The following is a 24,756-nucleotide window of genomic DNA, read 5'->3' as shown; positions in this document are numbered from 1 at the left end:
GCGTTACTTTTAACAGTAACGTGGCCAATTGAATTCCATGAGTCAATCTATAAGGAAACGGAGCCAAAGTGGTCTAAAAAGTTAATTTCACTGTAAGTCAATCTATAAAAAAATGAAAAATTCTGTAAAGTCATTTAAATGACCTGGTCAAAAATCAAATGTAAGCGAATTACGTGCAATGGGTGTGGTTTAGATCAAAGACTCATTTTATAGAGCTGCCCAAAACAGATTATGTCAAATAAAGTATCGCTGACAGTTGAAAGTTTAATTGTTTTATTGCAGTTGAAATATATAAAGTGTATAGTTGTATATTTAAAAAATTTTTGGAGGGTTTTTTGCGGCTATGCTAAAAAAAAAAAAACCAAAAAAAAAAAAAAACCTTTCTTTTGCACGAGCAAACTTAAAAAAATAAATAAATCTGTCCATACTGCAGACATTTGACATGTTTAAGGGTCGTCAGTGAAACAGAGGTTTAGTGAGACTGGAGAACACAACGTCAGCCTGTATAAAGTCATGGGCCCATCTGTCGAACTGAACCCTACACAGGGCACGTGGGGTCTGTCAGGAATGAGTTATCTAGGTATCGGCTGCAGTGTATGCACAGCAAAATTGGATCCAGTAACTAAGATCAAGGTATAATATTATTACACCAGACACTTGGCCCCCGTCCATCTTACACTCAATTCCGAAAATCAGCTTCTGAGGCTTCTGGAACAGTAACAATCAATAGGAGAGTGAGCTAAACCCAATAACGAAAAAAAAAAAACATTGACAGGAGCCTTGTACTTCAATACAGCCGACAGTGGATTGGACACAGTGTTTGGTTAAGCAGTCCGTACCTCTCCATGACAGCCAGGCACTCCTTCCTCCAGGTGAACCGACTCCCCCGTCGTAACCTGAAGGTACCAGAGGTGGCGGTGACCGGGGGTGGGGTTTGTCTCCATTCTGTGTCATCGATGGGGATAGGCGCTGGCCTCATACTTAGGGTTGCACCTGAAATAAAGTTACAAAGACTCCAGTTGTGCGCTCTCTCTGAAGAAGCTCCCCTTGGGGGGGGCGTAACCGCCGTGGGCGAGGGATAGTCTAACCTGGTCATTGGGTTGATGTTCAAATGTTGTATAATACAAAGATCATTATCTCTTCTGAGAAAACAATTTGTATGGCAATCCATTAAGTCAAATGTTTTACCCACTGGCTATCCAGAACAGAGACAGAAAGCCACTCAATAGGGAGCACCGCGTTATAATCAATACTAAAAATCCCGCTCATCCATGATTATCTCAATTTTGAAGTGGGTGGTGATAGAACGCCTATAGTAGCCAACCAGATGCCTGGAATGTTGGCAGCAGCACAAAGTATTTCAGTAAACCCACGTAAAGACCTTGTGAAAGGCAGTGCAATGATTTGAAGAGCGGACAGGAAGTAAGCAGGGAGCCGCAGGCCAAGTGTCATACTGACAGAGGAATATTATGGGGTAAGCGATGCCGACATATGACATACAAAGCTTATATTTACTTGTTATAGCTGGGATTCTGTGTTAGCACTTTCATGTCTCATGGTCTGAATACCCAAAGGGTGTAATATTAAGAATCTGCTGCGTACACCGTATTCTCAGAAGCGTTGACTCCTGTTTTTTTGTACACGATCACTCTCCTAATCTTACTTCCCTTTCCCAGCAAGCAGAACACATCCACAAATGTAAAATAGATATTATTATTGATGGGTTTAAAGGATCTATGCAACTTACAAAACATTAAATCAGATTTTATTTAGCACTAATCATATTGTCCGATAAATCAGTGGCAGTATTAGTGGTAACTGCAGAGCACGCAGCCAGGATTGTGCGAGAAGCTTGGCAATAGAGGTGACATTAAGGCCGGGTTCCTCCTCTCTTGTCCACGAAGATAAGGTGAGTCCAGATGTCTCGCTGCGTCCTGCAATGTGATTATGTGCACTGTGGAACATCAGATGCCTAATTGGTTAGAAATGTGATTTGGTAACCCCAGAAGGTACTGCATAAAATGAAATCAGAGATATGTTTGGAGCGAAGCTGACAGGAACGTCTACTATCCTAAACCTCCTCATCTCCTGCTCTTACTGCTTGGCCTAAAAGTTACTCACGATATCTCCACTCACAGCAAACACTAGGGAAGAAGAAGGCTGCTTCTCCTTCCCGCGTAACATGCCCCCGTAGGAATCCGGCATCGGAGATCAAATGCATAGGTCGTAAACTAAACACGCCAGTGAGCATATGGATATTAAACACATACATCTGCGAGTTCCCGGTGTGAGCCCAGTGTAACACATGTGTGTTTATGATTTAAATTTAAATGGCTTTTGAAAAGGGTTTCCCACATTCAGATAACTTTCATTTATTGACTGCTATGTTTTCTTTTGGCAAGTTTTGCTAAACACATTGCTTTATATTTGGGGCTGCATTATATGCTTTTCAGCCATGTCATTCTCTAATGAGGCATAGATGTGTGGGATGCCCTTGGATATGACACAGATGTGCTCACTGTTTCAAAAACCTCTTTAGTGATGTCCCCCATAACCCTCCCTCCTCACGGCAATCGGGATGGTAACAGGTAACAATGTAACGCTGTATTATCCAGACATGGTGAAAAGCTCCAGAATCTGCACATCGGGAATGCAAAGGTTCCAGGTTACCAACAGTCTAAAGGTAGTGTAACACACAGCAACCAAATGTTTTTGTTTGTTTTCTTCTAATATGAACCAAATTACAGCAAGAATCTTACTGGTTGCTATGGGTTACAGCATCTATTCCCTGTGCACCAGGTTTTGTATCAGTCGTTCCCCAGGTGCACATGATGCAGAGATTAAAATGGAAAACGTCAGTAGCAAACAAGGTACAAGCAAACAACAATACACCTAAGGGGAGGAGTGGGCTACACGCCAGAAAAGGATTACTCTTAACCACACGCACAGACCGTTACGGCATCTCTGACATGCACCACGGGGCAGCCACAGGCGCATCTCATCCTGTTAAGGAGAGAACGGTGATCAGCCAGGTATGTGGGAATGATCCTATAATATAACGGGGCAGATTACCTGGACTTGTCTTCTCCAGCTGGTACCATCGGTAGAACGCTCTTTTCTTCTGCTCACTTAAGTCGGATCCTTGCTGGAGCAACCAGTGAGAGATCCTGCTCTGACTGATACCTGCGGGACAGAGAGAAAATACGATCAACAGAAACGAAACTGGAACAGCACCGACACGACCGACTGTCCTGCCCACCCGCGTCAGCTCTCCCCAGCTCTGCTCTCCTGCACCAGAGCTCTCCCCACCAGCACCAGCTCTCCCCAGCTCTGCTCTCCTGCACCAGAGCTCTCCCCACCCGCACCAGCTCTCCCCAGCTCTGCTCTCCTGCACCAGAGCTCTCCCCACCCGCGCCAGATCTCCCCTGCACTTCAGTACAGATAGCTCATTGTAAATGCTTAGAAGGTCTAGGTTACACAGAATCTATTACTGGCTAAAGAAGATTTAATTAAAAAAAAAAAAAATTGAGACAGGTACACACATTCTATGTGTAAGCAACAGGTAGACTCCAATGTGTAAAATCATCTGTGGTCTCAATTTCTGAAAGTCAATAAACTTTCGGCTGAATCAATTATGCACCAATTACCTTACATAAGTGCAGACTGTGTGACTATTATCTGAGCACCCAATTGTAATCAGCCTTCATCTCCTGCATGTATGTGTCCCCCAATGGGGGCGGGGACAAAACAACCTGTAGCCAATGAGATTGTTGGAATAGTCACAGAAGCAGGAGATGAGCTGATCTTGTGGGAGGCGGTGACCTGTGCACTTGTGTTATTATATTAGTGAGGACAGCGATGCATGTGACAGGGGCAGTGACATGATGTGAGGAGGGGAATGGAGGCAGCAGGAAGCCACAGACTGAGAGTTATACAGTGGAAGGAGCAGGGTCCCCAGCAGCACAGAGTATATCAAGAGATGAGTGATGTGTTAGTGAGGACAGGGCTGCATGTGACAGGGGCAGTGACATGATGTGAGGAGGGGAATGGAGGCAGCAGGAAGCTACAGACTGAGAGTTATATAGTGGAAGGAGCAGGGTCCTCCAGCAGCACAGAGTATATCAGGAGATGAGTGATGTGTTAGTGAGGACAGGGCTGCATGTGACAGGGACAGTGACATGATGTGAGGAGGGGAATGGAGGCAGCAGGAAGCCACATACTGAGAGTTATATAGTGGAAGGAGCAGGGTCCCCATCAGCACAGAGTATATCAGGAGATGAGTGATGTGTTAGTGAGGACAGGGCTGCATGTGACAGGGGCAGTGACATGATGTGAGGAGGGGAATGGAGGCAGCAGGAAGCCACATACTGAGAGTTATATAGTGGAAGGAACAGGGCCCCCAACAGCACAGAGTATATCAGGAGATGGGTGATGTGTTAGTTGAGAATATGAGGAGGAGAATAGAGGGAGCCAGGGGCAGACTGCGGTATCAGACTCATCCCTATATGAAATGTAAGTTAAGTGTAACCCAACATAAGATGACTTCTTGTGACAATCACATGTGTATAATTCTTTATATTTGCCCACATTTTTGGAACATCCTGAGTAGCAGTCTCGTGTACAGTACCTTGCATATGAGTTTTAATTAATCCTATTTACTACCTTGTGTTAACAAGCAGAATGGGACTTGCTGACGGTAATTACTGATGAGCTGGAATCTGATGTACGAAAGATCTGCAAAAAGGCCAACCCAGGGCACCTAAGCCGTTCTCTAATGAAGCAGGAACACCCACCTTGTATTACCAGATTTATTTCTGCTGGTTTAGATTAATAGCAGACTGAATGTGTGCAGTTTCTAGGCTTAAAGAGCTGCAGACAGTTCAGTTAGTGTGAAATGGGGACCTTGAGAAACCCGATGAGAGAACACCAAGTGTTATATTACAAGTAATAAATCTCAAGGGATATAATGAAAAGGAGACAGTGGCCTTACTATGTACCGTACTGCAATCTCTAATTCCATATGTGCCTACTCCTATTGGTTATAATCTTGTGTGTATTTGTATAAGCTAGGATGAAGAGGGTGGGGCAAGGACCAAGCAGCTGCCAATCAGAACTGTAGACTCCTCATTTAGAGAGAGGTCTGTAAGCAGCAGTGTGAGTGGGCTCTGTAATAGATATGAGTACTTACTCCCCCTGCACCCTCCTACCACATACTCTTCCCTGGACACCAGGAATCAGCCTTCCTATGAGCCCCCAATAAGTAACCTCCCTATAGGGATTTACTATTTACACAACTCCTACCACCATTCAGTGCAAGTAACATTAACAGTCAGGGACATCTATACCACTCACTAATATGCACTAGTAACGCTCACCTGTTACTTGTGCTACCACCGCTTGTGATATTCTACGATTCGCCAGGAAGGCTTTAATTTCTTCTTTAATGACGCTGCTGTCCCTCCTGTCACAATACACACACAAGAAGGAGATTAATAGTAATAAACACCTTTCATTCTCACGTCTTAGGTGCTGTGAACAATACAGCTCCATACTATCCACAACTCCCACCTGGGTGGTGGGTCTCAGCGCAGTCAGGGGGTCTCATCCTCCGTCATGTCACAGACGTCTGCTTCTTGTGCAGTACGCATACTGCCATTACCTGCTGGTCTTACCCGTACTTCAGGAGATATAGGGACGACTAGACATATAGACCCAACGTTTCCGTTCGCCATCGGTCTTTAAGTCTTGTCTTTAAGATGTAAGATCTTGTTATAATACATCAGGTGTGGATGATTGTACAAACTGTACAAGATATCATTATCCTTGTCAACCTCTGACATCACTAGATATTCTCTCTCACTACGGTGGCCAAGATAGGACATTCCCCATCCATGTCAGAGAAGGACAAAGATCATTCCCTCCACATTCATTCACATGCGGTGTTTGAACATTAATGTCAGTTTATCAGCTTCATCCCCAGCTCTCTCCATTAACATTTACCTTAGCAAGACATCAGTACTAGAACCAGCCTCTCCTCATGTACGAACCTCCGTCACGTGATCTTATCACATGACACAGCCGTGTGACAGACAGGCCGCTTACCTTCTCTCATATCAAAAATACACTTTATTTCACCATTCACACACTCCAATGCACTATTGCAGATTATTTACAGAATGCTATGATGATCAAACTAGCCCTTGAGATTAAAATATATATATATATATATATATATATATATATATATATATATAGCAAGATCTTTCACCTAAAATCCCAGAGTAGCAGAAAATGTATTTAATCTGCCCTTGCACTATTTGCAGTAAATTAAAGTGGTTTTTCCACCTCCCGTTGATTTTACTTTATTGTCTTGTGTCCTCTGGCAACTTTGTATCCGGACAACAGCTTTGTGTTATAAAACTACACATCAATAAAACTAAACATGTCTACCTGATAATAGAAAGATATCTGACAAACACTGAAGAGAAAGACTTAATATAGAAAGAGCGAGCAGCATATTCAGTGGAAGCCTAAAGTGGTCACGTACAAGTGAATGATCTGAAGGTGGGAGCCTCTGTTCCTGTGAATATTTACGTACAGGAGCCTGCTGCTTTAAGTTTGGAAACATGTAGAGATTCTCCCTTGTCCCAAGTGCTGGAACTCAGTGGTACAGAGATAATCTCCATTATACTAATGCTGGGACGGGAATCTTGGAAGACGGTGATGAATGTGATGGGAAAGTGTTAATAAAACAGAAAGGAGACGGTGTATAGAGCCAGGGGGCAGACTGGCAGAGTGAGATGCCATAAAGTAGCTGGGCTGCCTGGCATGGCTCTTAATGAGTGTCATATCTGATCAGAAGTGTCATAACACAAGGATGGATGAGGGTAATTCTAGGCACGTTGAATAAGGTGTGCGAGTGCCATATGGCATGTGGAAAGTTTCATTACTGAGGGGAGGCATAAATCTCTTACTTCAGACATAAAACCAGAGACATAAAATAAGATGGAGGGGGTGGGGAGTACCTCTGCAGAGCTGCATATATGTATTGGTAAATAGGCAGGGACACAGAGAGAGGCCTGATATCCCAGGCTCCCAGCAGCCAGACGCTGCCGAACCTATATTCTGGAAAATCAATGTATTGCAGCGGTCTGAGGACCGCGGAACTCAACTCGTAACGCTTTGTACAGCGCTGCGAAACTGGCAATGTGGAATCATGGCAATTACATAGACAGGGCAAACTCTGGCAGGAAAAGATGAAGCTGTAAAACTGGATTTAACCCTATAGTTGCATATAGTGGTGGTGTTTATCCAGACCCGGTTGAGTGACAGTGGGCACTTTGTCCATACAGATGTTGACATCTCCCAAAAGAATAAAAACCTTGATGGAGCGGGGCAGACGACCGGAGACGATGGGATAAAGGGTCAGGCTATTATAAATGTAGTGAATAATTAGTGCTATGAGCCAGAGAAGGGGCCTGTCCATACACACGTTGTATGAAATCCAAAATCTAAGTTGGCTAAATTAACGTTTAAACATTTTGGGGGACAGTTTGATTTGTCAGACTTACTGTGAATTTAGCAGTCATCGCACAGGCTGTGAACATACACAATAACCGCAATGCTCTTTAAATGCATATTTATTCCATCTCTGTAGGATATACCACGCTCTGATGAAATCACCATTTAGCAATTGTGATTGAGTAGCTGTCACTTTGCCAGACACTGCACAGACATTAGGCCTGGAAAGTGACATTGTGTATTTGCAGAATTATTATTTTCGAGGGTAAATTATGTAATTTTACCTAGTTTGAGAGGAGTCAATTGTACAAAACTGAGCCGCTGTGGAGAACAGGCAGGCTATAGTCCGCCCGCCTGGGGGAGGTACTTTTATAAATTACATATTACGGGGCAGATTCAATTCGGCACAAGGTGACACAATGAGGTCCCCCACGAACAGTCCGCGGGGAAACATCGCATCTGAGTTTTTACAGAAATCTCCGCTCACATCCCATAGAGGTGCGCAGAAAAATGAGAGGGAACTTATTACCGTAGTAAGCGGCTGTACGCGCATCTGAACAGCTCAACGACGCTCAACGACACCTCGAGCTGAACTGAATCTGCCCTTTAAAATGGAAATAGAGTATAAAAAAACAATTATAATAATAAAAAATTGCCGACACTCAGCTGCGTAACGGGAGATCGCTCTAATAGTCTAACTTCTCAGGGAATTGAAAGTTTCACAGACGTTCATGTTACAAGAAGCATTTTCATATTGTCAGAAATTATTTTCAATGGACTCTAACCTCAATTTGTATTCCGTTATTTGCAGTGTGCGCAGGAACACAAGTCTGAATATACTGTCTGGTTTTGTGTTCTATGTTTAGATAAAGACATTTCTGTAGGATATAGTGAGTTTGCAGAGACGAGGTGGGAATTTTTACCACAGAAATACCACAGAAGATCACAAAAATGGCGGTGCTTCAAGTAGACCGATTTCAATGTTTGCAGCAGATATTGGGACACTGAATGTACTGAAACCTGAACTATACTCCTGTTTAGAGATCAATTTCTTTCTTTAGAACTACATTTTGTAAAACATATGGGAATCCGTTAAAATTGGAAGAAAAAAACAGCGATATGTTATATATAGGGTCAGTCCCTACACTGGCCGACAAGTTCACGATTTTCCGTCCTGACTGAGTAATTATGATCCGATTTCCTTCTCTCACTAGAAAACATCAACAAACATATTAGTTTAATAAAATAGTATTTACTGCCCCCAGTGTTGAAATCCCACAAGGAGCCATATACAAAGCAACATGATTACATTATATAATGTTTTATTAAACCACCAAGTTAACAGCTTATAGGTTATAAATACCATAAGAGACAGTGGTGAGTTAACTTTCTTTTAAATCATATACAATTCAATGTCTCACCAGAATATTATTATATATCTAAGACTCTCGTCACTGCTAGAACACTCCTTCACATTACAATTATTACAGAAAACTAAAATTGCAGATTTATTCCTGTTAAACCAAGAGACACGTCACCATTACACACCACCGATCTGCACAAAAAAGCAACACACAGATCCAATTCCTCAGCTTGCAAACCAGACAGACGGGTTACCGAGTCCTTATTATTGATCGCTTAAAGCACAACACAATTTCTCAGACAGTGGGACTAGTGCAATCCTCCATTACTGAGGAACATGCTCTTTCTACTAACACCCCTCTACAATCGCTATTGTACCTAATCTGATTTACACATTACGGCTCTCTGCTGTCTGTTTAATGCGTCTAGAGCGACATCACTGAGCAGATTAATGAGCCTCAAGCACAATTTTTAATGCTGGCCACATACGCTGTGATACTGCAGCCAAATTCGGGGCAACTGATCCCCGTCGGGCAGTGAGCATCCGAAGTGGGCGCTGATCCTGGCGCCCAGCATTCACGCCAAGAGCCAGGGTCAGCAATGTGCGTGGCTAGCTTTAGAGAGCACTACATCTTTCTAAATGATCTGCCTAACCGTAGGATAAAGGGATATATTATTTTAATCAGCTTACAAATGGTTATTATGTGTTATTCGGAATATTATGGACACGGTGTAGCTACAAATAAAACGCATAGTAGTCAAAACACAATTAGGGATTGAGACAGAAAATTGCTTTAAAATATAGAAGGCCCTTGACCTTAATGTTTTTGTATCTATACTGTATGTTCTCCATAGGACACAATACGAAAGCCAATCACACGATAAACAGAGGTGGACGAGGCTCAGCAAACTGAGCTATTGTTTGCCCCACCCCCTCGACACAATCGGGCAATATGACGCGATTTCCCAAGAATCATAGAGGGTTCAAAATCGGCCCACTTCACTAGGCCCAGGACACCTTCTAGGTCCCCTGCTCCATCCTGCATGTTGCCCAAATAGACCTCTGTACCATCTGTACCATCATGGCCTCTGTCCATCATGGCTTCAGTATCTTGCTGCCCTCTGCACCATAGTGACCAAACTATGCCTATTGTTAACGTTACCCCCTCCCTTTAGAATGTAAGCTCTCATGGACAGGGTCCTGTACCACCCCATGCCTTCTCTCTGCCCCCTCACCTCTCTGCCCCTGTGTTGTCTTCTACTATATTGTTTCCGCATGCCATGCGATTTGTTCTGTTTAATGCATGGATGCATTATCCTGCCTATCTGTAGCCATTGTTCTGACCTGTATATAGTTTTATTGTATGTTGTAACGTCCTATGTACGACGCTGCAGAAGCTTTCTGGCTCCTTATAAAGATATTATAACATTGCCGAGATCTGGACACAGCCTAAGTTACAGGATTCCCAACTGATGCAAATTTATTATCAGGCAAGTAAAAGCCATTGGGCAACGTTTATGACGCCTGGACAGAGAGAAAATGTTTAAATGTTCTATTATTTTTTCAACAACACGTTATTTGTAATCACGTTTATATGTTTTGTTTTTTTTTACAGATTTTGTGATCCTTGCAGTCTACAGAATAACTATAGTGCTTGCACTGAAATTTTCCTTCTGATAAACGTGTCTGGATGTTAGGAGCCAGGGCCCAGAGCGTCACACAATTTACAACAAAATTTACAAGCGGCACATACATTCTTAGAGTTCCAAATGTTACAGATACCAGCCTGCGCCCACCCAAATCAGTGCAATGCACCCATCTAAAGTGGCAAATCACGTCATTTTGGCCCCTCCCCGTGATGTAATGACTCAAATGCATCATTTTACCATGAGGGGGGCAAAAAGATGCGATTTCCAGAGAATTGCCTCATGAGGGCTCAAAATCTGCCTACTTCCTAGTGAAGTGGGAGAACTGACAGCTCTCCCCGGTGTCCAGGAGACCGGCTCGGATTTCGGGAGTCGGCAAGTATGCGTTATACCTGTATTATGAAATCTCTGCACACAGATAACATAGTGTGCGGTATTAATTATAACAATGGCACTGATGCCACCGACGACAACACTGACAAAAAAAAACCAAAACGATTTCAAAAAGGACTATAAAAACCAAATGCAGACTTAGCATAAAATTGACCATCTACATTACTATGTACAAATACATTAGGGGTCAATACGGAGAGCTTTCATGGGAACTTTTTACCCCAAGGACCATACACAGGACACGTGGTCATCCCCTAAGGTTAGAGGAGAGGAAATTTCACAACCAGCAAAGGAAGGGGTTCTTTACAGTAAGGGCAGTCAAGATATGGAATTCACTGCCAGGGAAGGTTGTGATGGCAGATTCAATAGATATGTTTAAGAAAGGGTTAGACAAATTTTTAACGGAAAGGTGTATCCAGGGATACGACCGTTAATTTAAAATAAAGGATAGTAGTGGATATAGGGTAAAAATTGGATTGCAATATTGGGTCTGGGGGGATTTTCAAAATTGAAACAGATGGGGGGTTGCCTACTCTGGATTAATTTCAAATATAAGTGCAGGATCGCAGGAGATCCAAAATAGGTTGAACTTGATGGACTGGTGTCTTTTTTCAACCTCATCAACTATGTTACTATGTTACATCACCGACCTGCTTCTGGCAAAGACGGCAGTTTCTATTCACGTCAGTTTGCATAGCGACTTCCGCTTTTCTCTATTTAAAGCGGCAATGCCAACAGCCAAACACTTTACTAGGTCATTTAACAGACTATATAGTTTTACATTAGACAAATCACCATTACACATCACCGATCTGCACAAAAAAACAACACATAAATCTAATTCCTCAGCTTGAAAAACCAGACAGACGGGATACAGAGTCCTTATTATTGATCGCTAAAAGTACAACACAATTTCTCAGACAGTCGGACTAGTGCAATCCTCCATTACCGAGGCATATGCTACTAACACCTCAGTGGCAATGCCAACAGCCAAACACTTTACTAGGTCATTTAACAGGCTATACAGTTTTACATTAGACATGGATGCTGGCATTGCCGCTTTAAATAGAGAAAAGTGGAAGTCGCTATGCAAACTGATGTGAATGGAAACTGCCGTCTTTGCCAGGGTTCGGGATGTAACAGAAGAAGGTCGGCGATGTATATATATGGTCATTTTTATGCTAAGTCTGCATTTGGTTTTTATAGTCATTTTTCAAATCAGATTTTTTATGTCGGTGTTGTCGTTGTCTATAACATTACATTCACAACTATGTACCCAACACGCAGTGTGTAGGGCAGAGTAACTGATGCATATACAGGATTATTTTCACTTTAAAGTTGGGATTCACTTAATGCACTCCAGACAATGATAATTCACTTTAACATGATGTAAACACAATACAACTAGACGTGCGCGTGACCTTAGCAAGTCACATAGCCCAGACTGGATACGCACAGAGTATATGACCACTATATATTGTGACAGGGAGGAATGTGGGAGAAATAACTAGATTCTGCAGAGAGCATCACCATGTCAGCTACTTACCTGCTGTGACCCTAGACAGATAACAAGTCACATGGTTTTGGGGCATGCCGGTAAACCAGGTTCGTGGGTGAGAATGATAAACAGATGCCAATATAATCTGGCTGCTCGCATTTGCCCAAACTACAAGTAATAGGTCTACCAAGCAGCCTGTGTGGCTGGTTTCGATGTACTTATTAAGGGTCGAAACAGAACCCAGAGTAGTCATTTGCTAAATGAGAATGTTGTGGCAGACCGTCCTGTTTTATAATGGTACAACAAGAGCTGAAGAGAAGGACTCTGCCTTACTATCTAATCCAATCAGGGCCACTCAATACACCCAGAAAAAACAGCGCTCCGGCTAGGGGTGGGAACACTTTACAGAGGGTGGTAGTGCAGATTTAAGTTGCATTTGGCCAATGTCCGTCTAGAAAGCACAAACGGATCGGATAATTTTATAAAAAAAAAACTTAAAACGGAAATGAAAATATTATATGTTTCCGTATTGGAAATTCAACAATTCAATATTATATCTAAGATTACACATCGAATAATATCAAATACAAAGTTGGCTTCTAAAAAGTATGGCGGTAAGAACAGGAACATGGGCCTTTAAAGGCCTCCTCCGCCTGTCCGCATACAGATTTATCACGCAGCTACCAAGCACATTGGCAAAGAATAGAGAGTTCGGGTAGACGTATAGACTAAAGGTAGACAAATGCCTGCGATATCTTTTGGCCCATTTAGTCATTCTCTACCAATCCGGCAAATGCACCACTACCAAAACAATCACCTTAGCCAATTGATCGTAATTGACCTAAAAGAACTTAAAATCCATCTGTCCATGACCCCATTTGCATGTGTGTGGAACGGAACAAGGGGACTCGTCTTCCAATCATTCAACACAACCCACCGAAAAACCACATCAGACCAATGTGGCCAATCACTACGAGTGAAAGAACTAGCCACGGATCTGTTCATTTGATGTGTTGCACAATTAGAAAACATCAGATTGAGAAAAAGTTGCCTTACCAATGGTGCTAGGATGGATAGATGGACTCATCAATAATCTTCTACTGGACCATTAGTATGAAATTACACCTTTGCTCCTTCCTCAGTAATATCACATTAGCTGCAACATTGTTCCAAGAAAATTTAAACATTTCTCCGTTTTCAAATTTAGAGAAAAAAGACTAAAGAAGTAAACTGATGTTTTGAAAGTAGAAAGAGTTGATCAAGTGGTGATTACCCGTGTGCTAGGTCAGTGCTCCGCAGGCTCTCTCACCCATGGCACACCTAAGCCCTTCCAAGAATTCCATGGCACAATATGAAACATTCTATAGGAAATCACTGCAGACGTCCCTGTTCCGAAGAGCTAGCACTTTAAGCCCCTGGACAGAGAGAGCTGCTGCTTGCCGACATTGTTGTGCTGTCAGTTTACAGTTAATGTGGGAGAGAAAGGAAGAGACTGCTGGAGGGAAGAGACGGAGGAGATCAGTGGTTAAACCAGAGAAAGTTATATGAATATAAACTCACCAAAACAGGATAACCACAAGTAACAGGAAAGAAGCAGTGCCAGCTCCATACCCAGGGAAAGGATACCTAGGGAGGAGGGCAGGACTTCTGGGTACAGTGGGAGAGGACGTTAGAAAAGGAACATATGTAGGAGAGAGGGGGGCAGAAATTTACGAGTGTCTCAGACTCTCAGGCAGCACCTAAAGCAAGGGTGAGAGACTTAAGATCGACACACATGTAACCCGCAACTCGTGTAACCCGCCCAATAACCCACGGAAAAACCCCAAAAAAACAAACCGCAACATGAAGAAAAAAAACAAGCCCAATTCCGCTTGTAATAAGCAAATTGGTAACTGTGGCAGCAACAGCTTTTTCTCCTGTTGGAGGCTTTGCACCGCGGCAGAAACACCTCATGGCACACCGGTTGTGGAGCACTGTGCTAGGTGATCAAATCTCTACTGCAACCACTTTGGTCACAGTTTGTCTGGCTGTAACTAAAACTGGGCATTGTAACACTTACACCAGGAACGTGTTTGTGGCTCTCACAGAATATCATACAGACACTTGATGAGAATTTGCAAAAGAATAGCGACTGTAATCTGTGCCCAATGAAAGGAGGTACTGATGTAGCACTTAGCTAGGTTTAAACTCTTCCTTTTACCCTTGACACTTAAATACAATTAAACGCATTTCACTATATTTCAATACATTGAAAACTGCTTTACTGCCTGTGTGAATTATTTAACGTCTTGCAATTACAAATCTATTAATTATGACACATCTAATGCACCAAAGCTCGGTCACTTGCAAACAGACGAGCGACTGAAGTCAGCACTGCGCCTTCACGCCCATACTGAGCAAGGAGAATTGGTAAGTTAGCGGCAGGAAGCACTTAATTAAACAATAAAATGATATACAGCTGCGAGAAAAGGCCACAACAGGATTTCAATCTGTTTTCTAATTAAAAATTAGAAATGAGAAATTTCTGAACCAATTACAGTGTTTGAGTGAGAAAACCTACTGTATTTGTTTAGCAAATAGGTGGATACATATGTCTAGCGCTGTTCCTTAACCATGCTAGACTACTATCAAATCATTTACTCGTTACATAAAGCATGACGCTGTCCGTGGTACAGATCATCTTTTAATATTTAAAAGGAGAATTCCAGGCAAATAACCAACAATCGTCCTACTCCAACAAGTGATGAGGCGAAGTTAGACAACCTCTGTATGCAGAATGCGTTGGGTTCCAATGATGTGGACTGGACAAGCTGTAGCTTCTCAATCAGCTGCGTTGGTAACCAGTCTGTGAAGACTATAAGCTAACGGATGTATCCAGGGTGTTTATGCCTAGAGAAGTAGTATTGATGGAAGAGTTCCCAAACCATGAGCACCCACGGTTCTGCTAGGGAAGGGAAGGGAAGTTCAAGGAGACGCATCTGTCAAATATATCTAACACTTACACTCGTCCTTAATAAAATGCACAAAAAACAAAAAGATACTTCCCTTAAAAGTTTGTTCTGTCACTGCTATGACAGTACAATGTCCCATAAGCCCATTATTTTCTATAACTGTTCGTACACAGCAAGAAGTACAAATACAGACAAAAATGTGCTTCATGACAATAAATAGTGCTTCAAGAAACCTTGCCTGATCTCATCTGCCCCTTCCTTCTCCTCCAATAACGTGCCAGACCTCACTTTTACATTATCTCTCCTCCAATAACCTGCCTGACCCTGTTTCCCCTTTGTCTCTCCTCCAATAACCTGCCTGACCCCGTTTCCCTTTGTCTCTCCTCCAATAACCTGCCTGACCCCGTTTCCCTTTGTCTCTCCTCCAATAACCTGCCTGACCCTGTTTCCCCTTTGTCTCTCCTCCAATAACCTGCCTGACCCTGTTTCCCTTTGTCTCTCCTCCAATAACGTGCCAGACCCCGTCTCCCCCCTCTCTCCTCCAATAACATGCCAGACCAGGTCTCCCACTTCTCTCTCTCCTCCAATAACGTGCCAGACCCCGTCTCCCCCCTCTCTCCTCCAATAACATGCCAGACCAGGTCTCCCACTTCTCTCTCCTCCAATAACGTGCCAGACCCCGTCTCCCCCCTCTCTCCTCCAATAACGTGCCAGACCAGGTCTCCCACTTCTTTCTCTCCTCTAATAACGTGCTAGACGCTTTCTCAACCTTCCCACTCCCTCCAATAACGTGCCAGACCGTCTCCCCCTTTTCTCTCCGCCAATACCGTGCCAGACCCTGTCTCCCCATTCTCTCTCCTCCAATAACGTGCCAGACCCTGTCTCCCACTTCTCTCTCCTCCAATAACGTGCCAGACTCTGTTCCCACTTCTCTCTCCTCCAATAACGTGCCAGACCCTGTCTCCACCTTCTCTCTCCTCCAATAATGGTCCAGACCCCGCCATTTCCCTTTTAGCTAATCCAATGAAGTGCCTTATCCCGCCTCCCCTTCTCTTTAATCCAACAGAGTGCTGTACCCTGCCTCCCCCTTTTCTCTAATCCAACTACGTGCCTGACCCCATCTCACACTTCCCTCTACTCTACCAATAAGTCAGACCTTGCCTCCCCCTTCCCTCCAGGCAGAATCTGCTTTGCGAGAAAAAAAAACCCACCCCTACATTAAACATAATAATAATAATAATATGCAAATGCTAATTTGGAACAGTCAAAAAATAGAATGCCTATCACTGCTATTCTCAGCAGTTGCAGTGTAAAATGTCTGCATGGAGGACGGCTGTTTAACTTGCTCATTATGTGTAATTACTGCTTTATTTATTTGTATTACGTATGCTCCCTTTCTTTATAAGGCATAAAACCAGAAAGTATTACACTATGTAAAATAAGAATGTTAAAAGCAATGTTATTCCCCATTTACAAGGCTAGTTGGAAAGAAATGTGAACTTTATTAACGGTTTATTCATTTATGGAGTTAAAAAGGCTGCAATAAATAAAACTGAAAACAAAAAACAAAATGTAAATGTCTGCATTTTGGGAGTGCAAATATATCTGTGGGCGATGTGTCAGAAACGGTAAGATATTGCCCCAAAAATATTCCATGCCCTGAAAAACCAACTGGAGTCACTTAAGCTTTTGCCGGACACTAACGCTAGCTCGCCACTGAGAAATGTCTATAAATCGCTCATCCCTAGAATAAGGTAACTTTAGGATTTTCCTCCAAGTCCACCAACATGGTCAGTGATTAGTCTAATGCGTCAGGGTTTAATGACCGTTCCAGCTGCATTGACATATTGTATGCAAGTCCACTGGCAGGTGAGTAGCTTGGTAAGAGAAGGCTGCCCACAATTCAAGGTAAGTCAATACCGTATATAGCCTGTTCATTTCAGAAAATTAACATAAAGGAGAATACAGAATTCGCATCACCTAAAACAGAGGCCTACAAACCAACATCCATCAAGCTGCTACGTCGTCTAAGAATTTCATGTAACTGATGCCAGACAAAGCCCCAGCTTGCCGTCACCTCACCAAGAGACATTCAGTCCGTACCAAAAAAACATCCATCACAGACATTATTTCATCTGCTCACCGAGTCCTCATGCCAGTACACTCCTATGAAATGAATGACATCTACGCATGCGGAACCTGGCACAACTAACTGAAGTCGCTGAGGTCCAACCATGTTGTCAAAAGCAATAAAGCTAATTTGGGAAACAAAACACAATTAGGAATAAATCTACACGGATCCATGGCTTCTTTTTAGGCAAGTGTCCAAACAAGGAACAACAAATTAGGCCAACACAGGCCAGACATTAACCATACACGTTAGAAAATAGAAAGACAACGGAGCCAAGCACAGATTTATATGATTTTAGTACTGGCCTGGTCAGTGCATCCGCTTAAACATTTAGGAAACCTCTTTACAGTCAAAGACACAACATGTTTGCTGACAAGGGGCAGCTATTAAATGTTCTCTCTGTAGATCCTTTAAATCTATTATATGAGCACATTATAACTGACCTCATCAACTCTTCGACCTTGTCGTCTACATCTAGATCTTCTTCTGAAGCCTCGAAGCTGTACGACCGTCCTCCGATGCTGTTGGTGTGGTAGCGCGTTGGAGATAGCTTGCCGTTGGATGTTGGGAGCCTCTCGTTGCTCTCTCTCCCGTTCTGATTGGTAGGGCAAGGTTGCGGTGAGGTGTCACAGCTGTTGCTGGGTGAAGGGGACATGCCACAGTGGAGGGTCTGTGTGGAGGCGGTGGCAGTGGAGGAAGATGCAGGGACGTTGTTGGTACTGTTGTTGTAAGAGCCGCTTCCGTAGGTGGACCTCCTTCCGAACTTGTCGCTGTGTTCCTGGTCTAGGCGGTCTAACGTCTCCAGCGCGTGGAGGATTTCATGTTTGGTCATTCCGGTGCGTCGTAGGCGCTGGAGCAGATCGATCTGCTCTATGGTAAATCTAGGTTCATCTGTATAATGTGACATGGTTTCTGGCAGACTGCAAATCAGAACACAAGTGGAGGACAGTTAGTTACAAGATACGAACAAAGACCTCACAGCCAAGTTATCTAAACAGCACATGTGATTCTCTGGACGATCGTATATTTAATAAACAACCTGCTGTACAGCGTTTCTTGTTGTTGGCCATATACAGGTCAGATATTAAAGATCCCCCAATACAAAATCATCACAGTCTGGAATTCTACAGTAAACTACTAAACGGTGTCAACAACCACCAACTTCAACATCTTACTTCTGGACCATCACTGAACTTCTGGAGCAGACTGGGTGCGTTTACCGGGACCAGGTTGTGGTGGTAGAGGGTCAGAGGCTGTAACAAACATTAACAATCTGCTCTTTAAGGCTCTACTTCAACCAAAGTGGCTCATAAACAATTAACAAATCTGTGCTTAAGTGCCCAAAATCTAGGACAGCGTGCAGCCACCATAACTTGAAATTTGGATCCTCGTAACATTTTTAAGGCAAAAAAAAAAAAAAAGAAAGACACTGACCTAAATGTAAATTTCAAGGGAAGGGGTATCTACACCCGCTTAGCTTCATTCAAGCAGGAAGCAGAGAGTGGGGGGCATAAGCGTGAAACCCATCGGGGTACCCTGCGGATCCAGCTAACGGAGTTTATTAGGCAAGTAGCACTTGGTATTTTAACTATTTGTACTTGACCCAAAATGTTTTTTTTTTAGTTGTGACTGTAGTTCTTAATTTAATTTCTTTACACAATTTCTAATCAAATTTCAATTGTCCCTATGTATTACTGTATAAAATAATTTTGACTACACGTCTCAGCCTAGTCATCCTAGGAAAGCTATTACAGAACAAAGAATGCAAACAGCAAACAAAAGCCATGATCTGACAGTGGTACACCAAATGATGTGATTAAACACTTTGGTTATGTAATCTATATTATTCAACACCGTTAGACTAAATTAAATATGTCCCTCATGCACCTGTTCCCATCTTTTTTGTTAAGGAAGGGGGGGTGCTTGCCTACCTGAGTCAGCAGCCTGCAGAATGCAATGTGTAGTTTCACACACATGGGCAGGGACAGACCTGTCACTTCCGCTTTACTCAGGAAGAAGAGGATACAGTCGCACTAGTTAGACCATACTTGCCAACTCTCCCTGAATGTCAGGGAGACTCCCTGAACTAGGGGTGATCTCCCTCACTCCCTGAAGAGTCTGGCATTCTCCCTGATGCTGAGCCAGTACAAGACGTGGTTGGCTTCACCATCTGTGGCAGGATGACACAGTTCAGAAATTGTGTCCTATGTCCATGTATTGATATCTATGGAGGTGGCCATTTTCATGGAGACCAAGATTTAATCAAAGACTGACAGGTAAGACAACATGACTTCAGTAATGGAGACAGAAATGTAAAAGACACTTCAGTCTCTAGAGATTCATTAGCTGCTTTTCTTTAACGCATAGTTGCCTACTCTCCGGGAATGTCCAGGAGACTCCCGCATTTCTGGGAGGGCTCCCGGGAGAGCAGGGCAACCTCCCAGTTCTCGCCCCCGCAATAGATAAGTGTGTGTGTGTGTGTGGGGGGGGGGGTGCTTAATGACACAAATATCGCGTCATCTTAGCCCCCTGCTGTAATTGCCCAAAATTGTGACAATTGTCTAGGGGGTGGGGCCAAAATGATGCAATTCATCAAGCCCCACCCCCCACCTCCCCCGGGATCTCTCTGAAGCCAACGAGGAAAAGTTGGCAAGTATGAGTTAGACACACAAACTACACATCTGTTTACACATTTTATCTGTATCATGTTTTCAACATTTCTACATATGTTGCAGCCATTCTATTATTGAGGTGCTACCATCCAGTAACCAAATCATCAATTAAAAGTGAAAACAAAGTGTTTTAAAACTTGCCGTGCATGACTCTTATTCCTCTTTTATATATAATAGAACACCTTATCTTAAATGATCAGCGTAGGGGGAGTCAACCTCCACATAAGCAAAAATTTACATAAATATATTGATAGTCCAGTAATATTGTCCCATATCCGTAATTACTGGAAAAAATATATTGGTTCAAAATCGATTATAATCCTTTTCGGATATGGTTTAAGCAACCAGTATAATGTTACTGCTGCAGCTGCAGTCACACTGGTTAATTATAGCCGATTGGCTTCAGATCCAGCTGACATGACAAGTTGTCAGCTGCTTAAATCGTAATAAAGCTACTATTGCTTAGTTCTCCTATCAGAATACTGATGGGAATAAACAAATAGTATCCACAGGGTGCAAGTAGATAATCAGAACATTGGCATAACTTAGTTGTTAAACAGGTTGCGGAGACAATAGCCGTAGTCTGGCTTCAGAAGGATAAACAGACATTTGGTGACTGGGAGTTAATTGCTAACTACCCGACAAGTTTTCTTGTTTGGGGTTTGTGCAGTATCTTACCAAGAGCTGATAAAGGTGCTAATTCAAACTAAGTATATATCTGATAATGGATTAGTCATGCATAGCACAGAACGCCAACGCACGTTTCGCTGTTAAGCTTTGTCAAGGCAAAACCAATATATTTCCTATAGTAATTACTGATATGGGACAATATTACTGGAATATCAACATATTTATGTAAATTGACTCCCCCTAATCTGATCATTTAAGATAATGGGCTAGATTTACTAAGCTGCGGGTTTGAAAAAGTGGGGATGTTGCCTATAGCAACCAATCAAATTCTCGCTGTCATTTTATAGAAAGTACTAAATAAATGAAAGCTAGAATCTGATTGGTTGCTATAGGCAACATCCCCACTTTTTCAAACCCGCAGCTTAGTAAATCTAGCCCAAGGTGTTCTATTATTATATAGAAGTAAGGAATAAGAGTCATGCACGGCAAGTTTTAAAACACTTTATTTTCACCTTTATATTTCGCTGCTTTTTAGAATCAAACCTTTCATCTTTTATTAATAACAGTTATGTTTTATTCCAATTACTTGGTACATGTGCATTTAAAATAAGAGACCCAATACTACACGGTGCACCTTTAAGATCCAGTTATTTTTTTTCTTCTTTTTGTTTACTTCAGCTTTACGGACTGAAATTTCAGCTTTTTGACCTGTGCCAGAACACTGGCCTAAGGATGTGGCTTTAGGAGTAGGGAGGAAAAAAACAAACTATTAAACTTGTAATACTAATACTGTTTAACAGAGCAGCAGTGGAATATCAGCGTAGTAACTAAATTAGGTATTTTACCTTCATGTTTCATTTCTGAAATGTTCAATTTTGGGATTAGGGGCCCTTATAGGTCTTCTGTAGCGTGGCAATTTGAAAGAAGCATATTTGTAAAGGGCCATAAAAACCATAATGGATTAGCACTGGTTCCATTCCATTGCGCAGATGCACTAAGGTGAACCAAGTGAAGGAAGCTACATTACTTATCATATATACATTGTAACCTAGATATCTGGATACTTCTGCATCAGATATGCAGCTACGCTAAGGTGCTCTCCTCTCAGTTGTAATTGTATCCATCCGTTATCGTACAAGATAAATCACACTCTAGATTTCAAGCGATACAGGAACATCCCCTCCTGCAAATCTCCGCCCCCCCCCCCCCCCCCCCCATCCCCGGGCCATATTGTGTTGCACTGACGGAGGACTAATAAAGAAATAATCACCTAGACAGCATCTTGAAATATTTCCCCTGATCACTCCCGGGGGGGGGGGGGGGGGGGGGGGGGGGGGGGGGGGGGGGGGGGGGGGGCACAGAACCATTGGCAAAGCCATAAGGAATAAAAGCGACTCTACAAAATAGGGACCAGAACAATCTGTCAGATTTGTGATTCGCCTACATGACTGTGTTAATCGGGAGTTCATTTACTGGCTTATAAAGCAAATTAACGTTATTTAGCTCCGTAATACGAGGTGAAATAAACGCACAGAGAATTATTCGAGGGCAAAAAGGTACTTTACAAGCAGTTACCAAATATTTTAGGAGTAAGAGAAGAAAAGACGACACAAAGTTTATCCCTGAAAGAGCGAGTTTATGGCAGTTAGGAGCATTGCAATTCATTCAGTTAAGACACAAAGGGGCATATTCAATTCCGATCCGCGGTAACTGGCGTTACCGCGGAAAATGCGCAGTGCTGCCGGTAATACGGTACCGTAATAATGCAGATTTTCGTACGCAGCCGAAAATCCACGTTATTGCGGTACCGCGGATTAGGTTCGCGGCCGTTCCGGCGCGATACTGCGGATCGGGATCGGAATTGAATATGCCCCAAAATGTATTTGTGCCAAGGGGCTGGAGACGCTGGCAGAACTATGCGCTAACCCTAAAGCCCTTTATTAGGGAAAAGATTTATTGCGTTGTCACAAGCAATGTATACATGCGGCTTTGTTTGATTAATGAGGGCTTCATGATTACTTTGCAATGAAAAGAGATGGAGAAAAGAATACACTTCTGATAATGAACAACCAATATTACACACCAAAGGCCAAAAGATAAACATTGTATAACATGTATAGGAGCGCCCCCCCCCCCCAACCCAAATGTTTGTAAAGGTTTTAATGAATCTTTCTTTCAAACAACCACCTAGAAATGATTGTTTTATTCCAAACAGATGTAAGCCCTGGATGTCTATTGTCCTAGCAACTATATTTCATGGTTAAACCATTTAAAGTGAATATCCTTTTAATTCTAACATTACGTTTATTTTATTATTCAAACATCCTTGAATAAAATATATGGAAAGAAATCAGTGTTTCTAGAACTTTAGGAGCTCATGAAGTTTCCCATAATCTTTTAAAGCTCACGGGAACTGAAATATAAAACGGGAAATTGCACTATGTGCTATGGAAGTATCACTATACTAGCCTACCCTCCGGAATTACAGGCAGCTCTCCCATCTTTCTCCTATTGAAATGGGCCTCAATGATGCGATTAGCGGTAAATCGTGTCACCCCCCTCCCCCCCATAGTAAATGCATCTTTTCGTCACAGGGCCATAATTCCGTGAATTCAGACGTCACGCCCCTCCTGCTCTTCCCGTTTGACCTCTGGGAGATTCGGAGATCTATAGCAGTAAACAAGGCTTAAAGGGAGAATAAATTATTTTCTTATTGTGAGTCAGTATTTGTCACATTTTTATATTTATCTGTTCATATTTTCACTAAGTAGACTCTGAGATTAATTTCGCCTCAGAGCGATGGGTCTATCTGTCCCATACGCTCCTCATATTCTTTCACAGTCCTATTGTCAATCTTGTGAATGTTTGTTTGATTACTGTAACCTCCTCCTATCTACCTAGTCAGATCACACCTTGTCCGTCTTCAGTCTATCCCCAATGCCACTGCCCACCTCATCTTTCTCTCCCACCGCTCTCTCTCTGCTGTCCCTCCATGTCAATCACTACATCGGCTCCCTGTGTCCTATAGAATTAAATTTGAACTCCTCACCTACAAAGTCCCCAGCCAATCCTCTCCTCTCCCCAAGTGTCAAACCTCATCTCTACCCCTAATCCTTCCTGTCCCCTCCGCTATGCCAACGGCCGCTGCCTCGCTACCACACGGATTACCTCTTCCCACTGCCACCTGTGGAACAATCTCTCACTCTATCAGCTTAGCCTCTACTCTCCAAGGCTTCAAGTGTGCCCATAAAGCTCACCTCTTTACACAAGCCCATCAGCTCTCCTCCTAACTTTTTTGCCTCTGCTATCACCTCCACTCCCCCACTCAGTGCCACCCTATTTGTGGTTTCCTCTTCCATTTAGCAAGTAAGCGCTCATGAGCAGGGTACTCTTTCCTCGTGCTCTCCTTCTACTATCCCATCACCCTCTGTACCTCTAGACCCTCTCCACTAGCCCTCTCTTCTTCAGCCCAGGCCTACTTCACACTTTTCATTACCAGCATGCTTACTCCTTAGCCTGTCATTTACTTGATCTGCAAGTTATCTATGGGCAAACTGTTCATTAGTAGATATCTGCTGTTTGTATAATTATGTTTGGACTAATAATGTATTATGTAATGGATCCTTACTGTCTGTGCGATCAAAAGTCAGAACTACTGATCCCGATGTGGTGCTATACAAGAGAAGAACTGGCTAATTACTGACCCTTCACAGCTGAATGGGCTATACTAGGCACGTTACCACATGAGGGGGTGTATTATCTCTTTCTATAAAACAAGCTTTATTGTAAACGGCAAATCAATATTGTAACAAATATATGTAAAACGTGAACAACTTCAAAAAAAGAAAACATCAAAAGATGTTTTGTTCTTTTAAAAAAAGTACCGTAATAATTATCAAATTATAGGAGCCTAGGCCTAATATGCGGGGAGAGAGTAAGATGAGCCTCACT

General features: G+C 42.7%; 1 protein-coding gene across 4 annotated transcripts in view; it reads right to left on the bottom strand.

The window, feature by feature from the left end:
* The window catches only part of HMBOX1 (homeobox containing 1), a 78,052-nt gene that overhangs the window by 8,938 nt on the left and 44,358 nt on the right, over positions 1–24,756 (bottom strand). For all 4 annotated transcript variants that reach the window (XM_075201195.1, XM_075201192.1, XM_075201193.1 and 1 more), the window contains exons 3-6: positions 17,947–18,423; positions 5,376–5,461; positions 3,073–3,183; positions 840–993 (exon numbers count right to left, since the gene is read on the bottom strand). In XM_075201195.1, the coding sequence (XP_075057296.1) occupies positions 840–993; positions 3,073–3,183; positions 5,376–5,461; positions 17,947–18,423 (828 nt within the window). The remainder of the gene's footprint in view (positions 1–839; positions 994–3,072; positions 3,184–5,375; positions 5,462–17,946; positions 18,424–24,756) is intronic.

The sequence above is a fragment of the Mixophyes fleayi genome, chromosome 3 (assembly GCF_038048845.1).
Source record: "Mixophyes fleayi isolate aMixFle1 chromosome 3, aMixFle1.hap1, whole genome shotgun sequence".
NCBI lineage: Eukaryota > Metazoa > Chordata > Amphibia > Anura > Limnodynastidae > Mixophyes > Mixophyes fleayi.
This window is presented reverse-complemented; position numbering and strand designations above follow the sequence as displayed.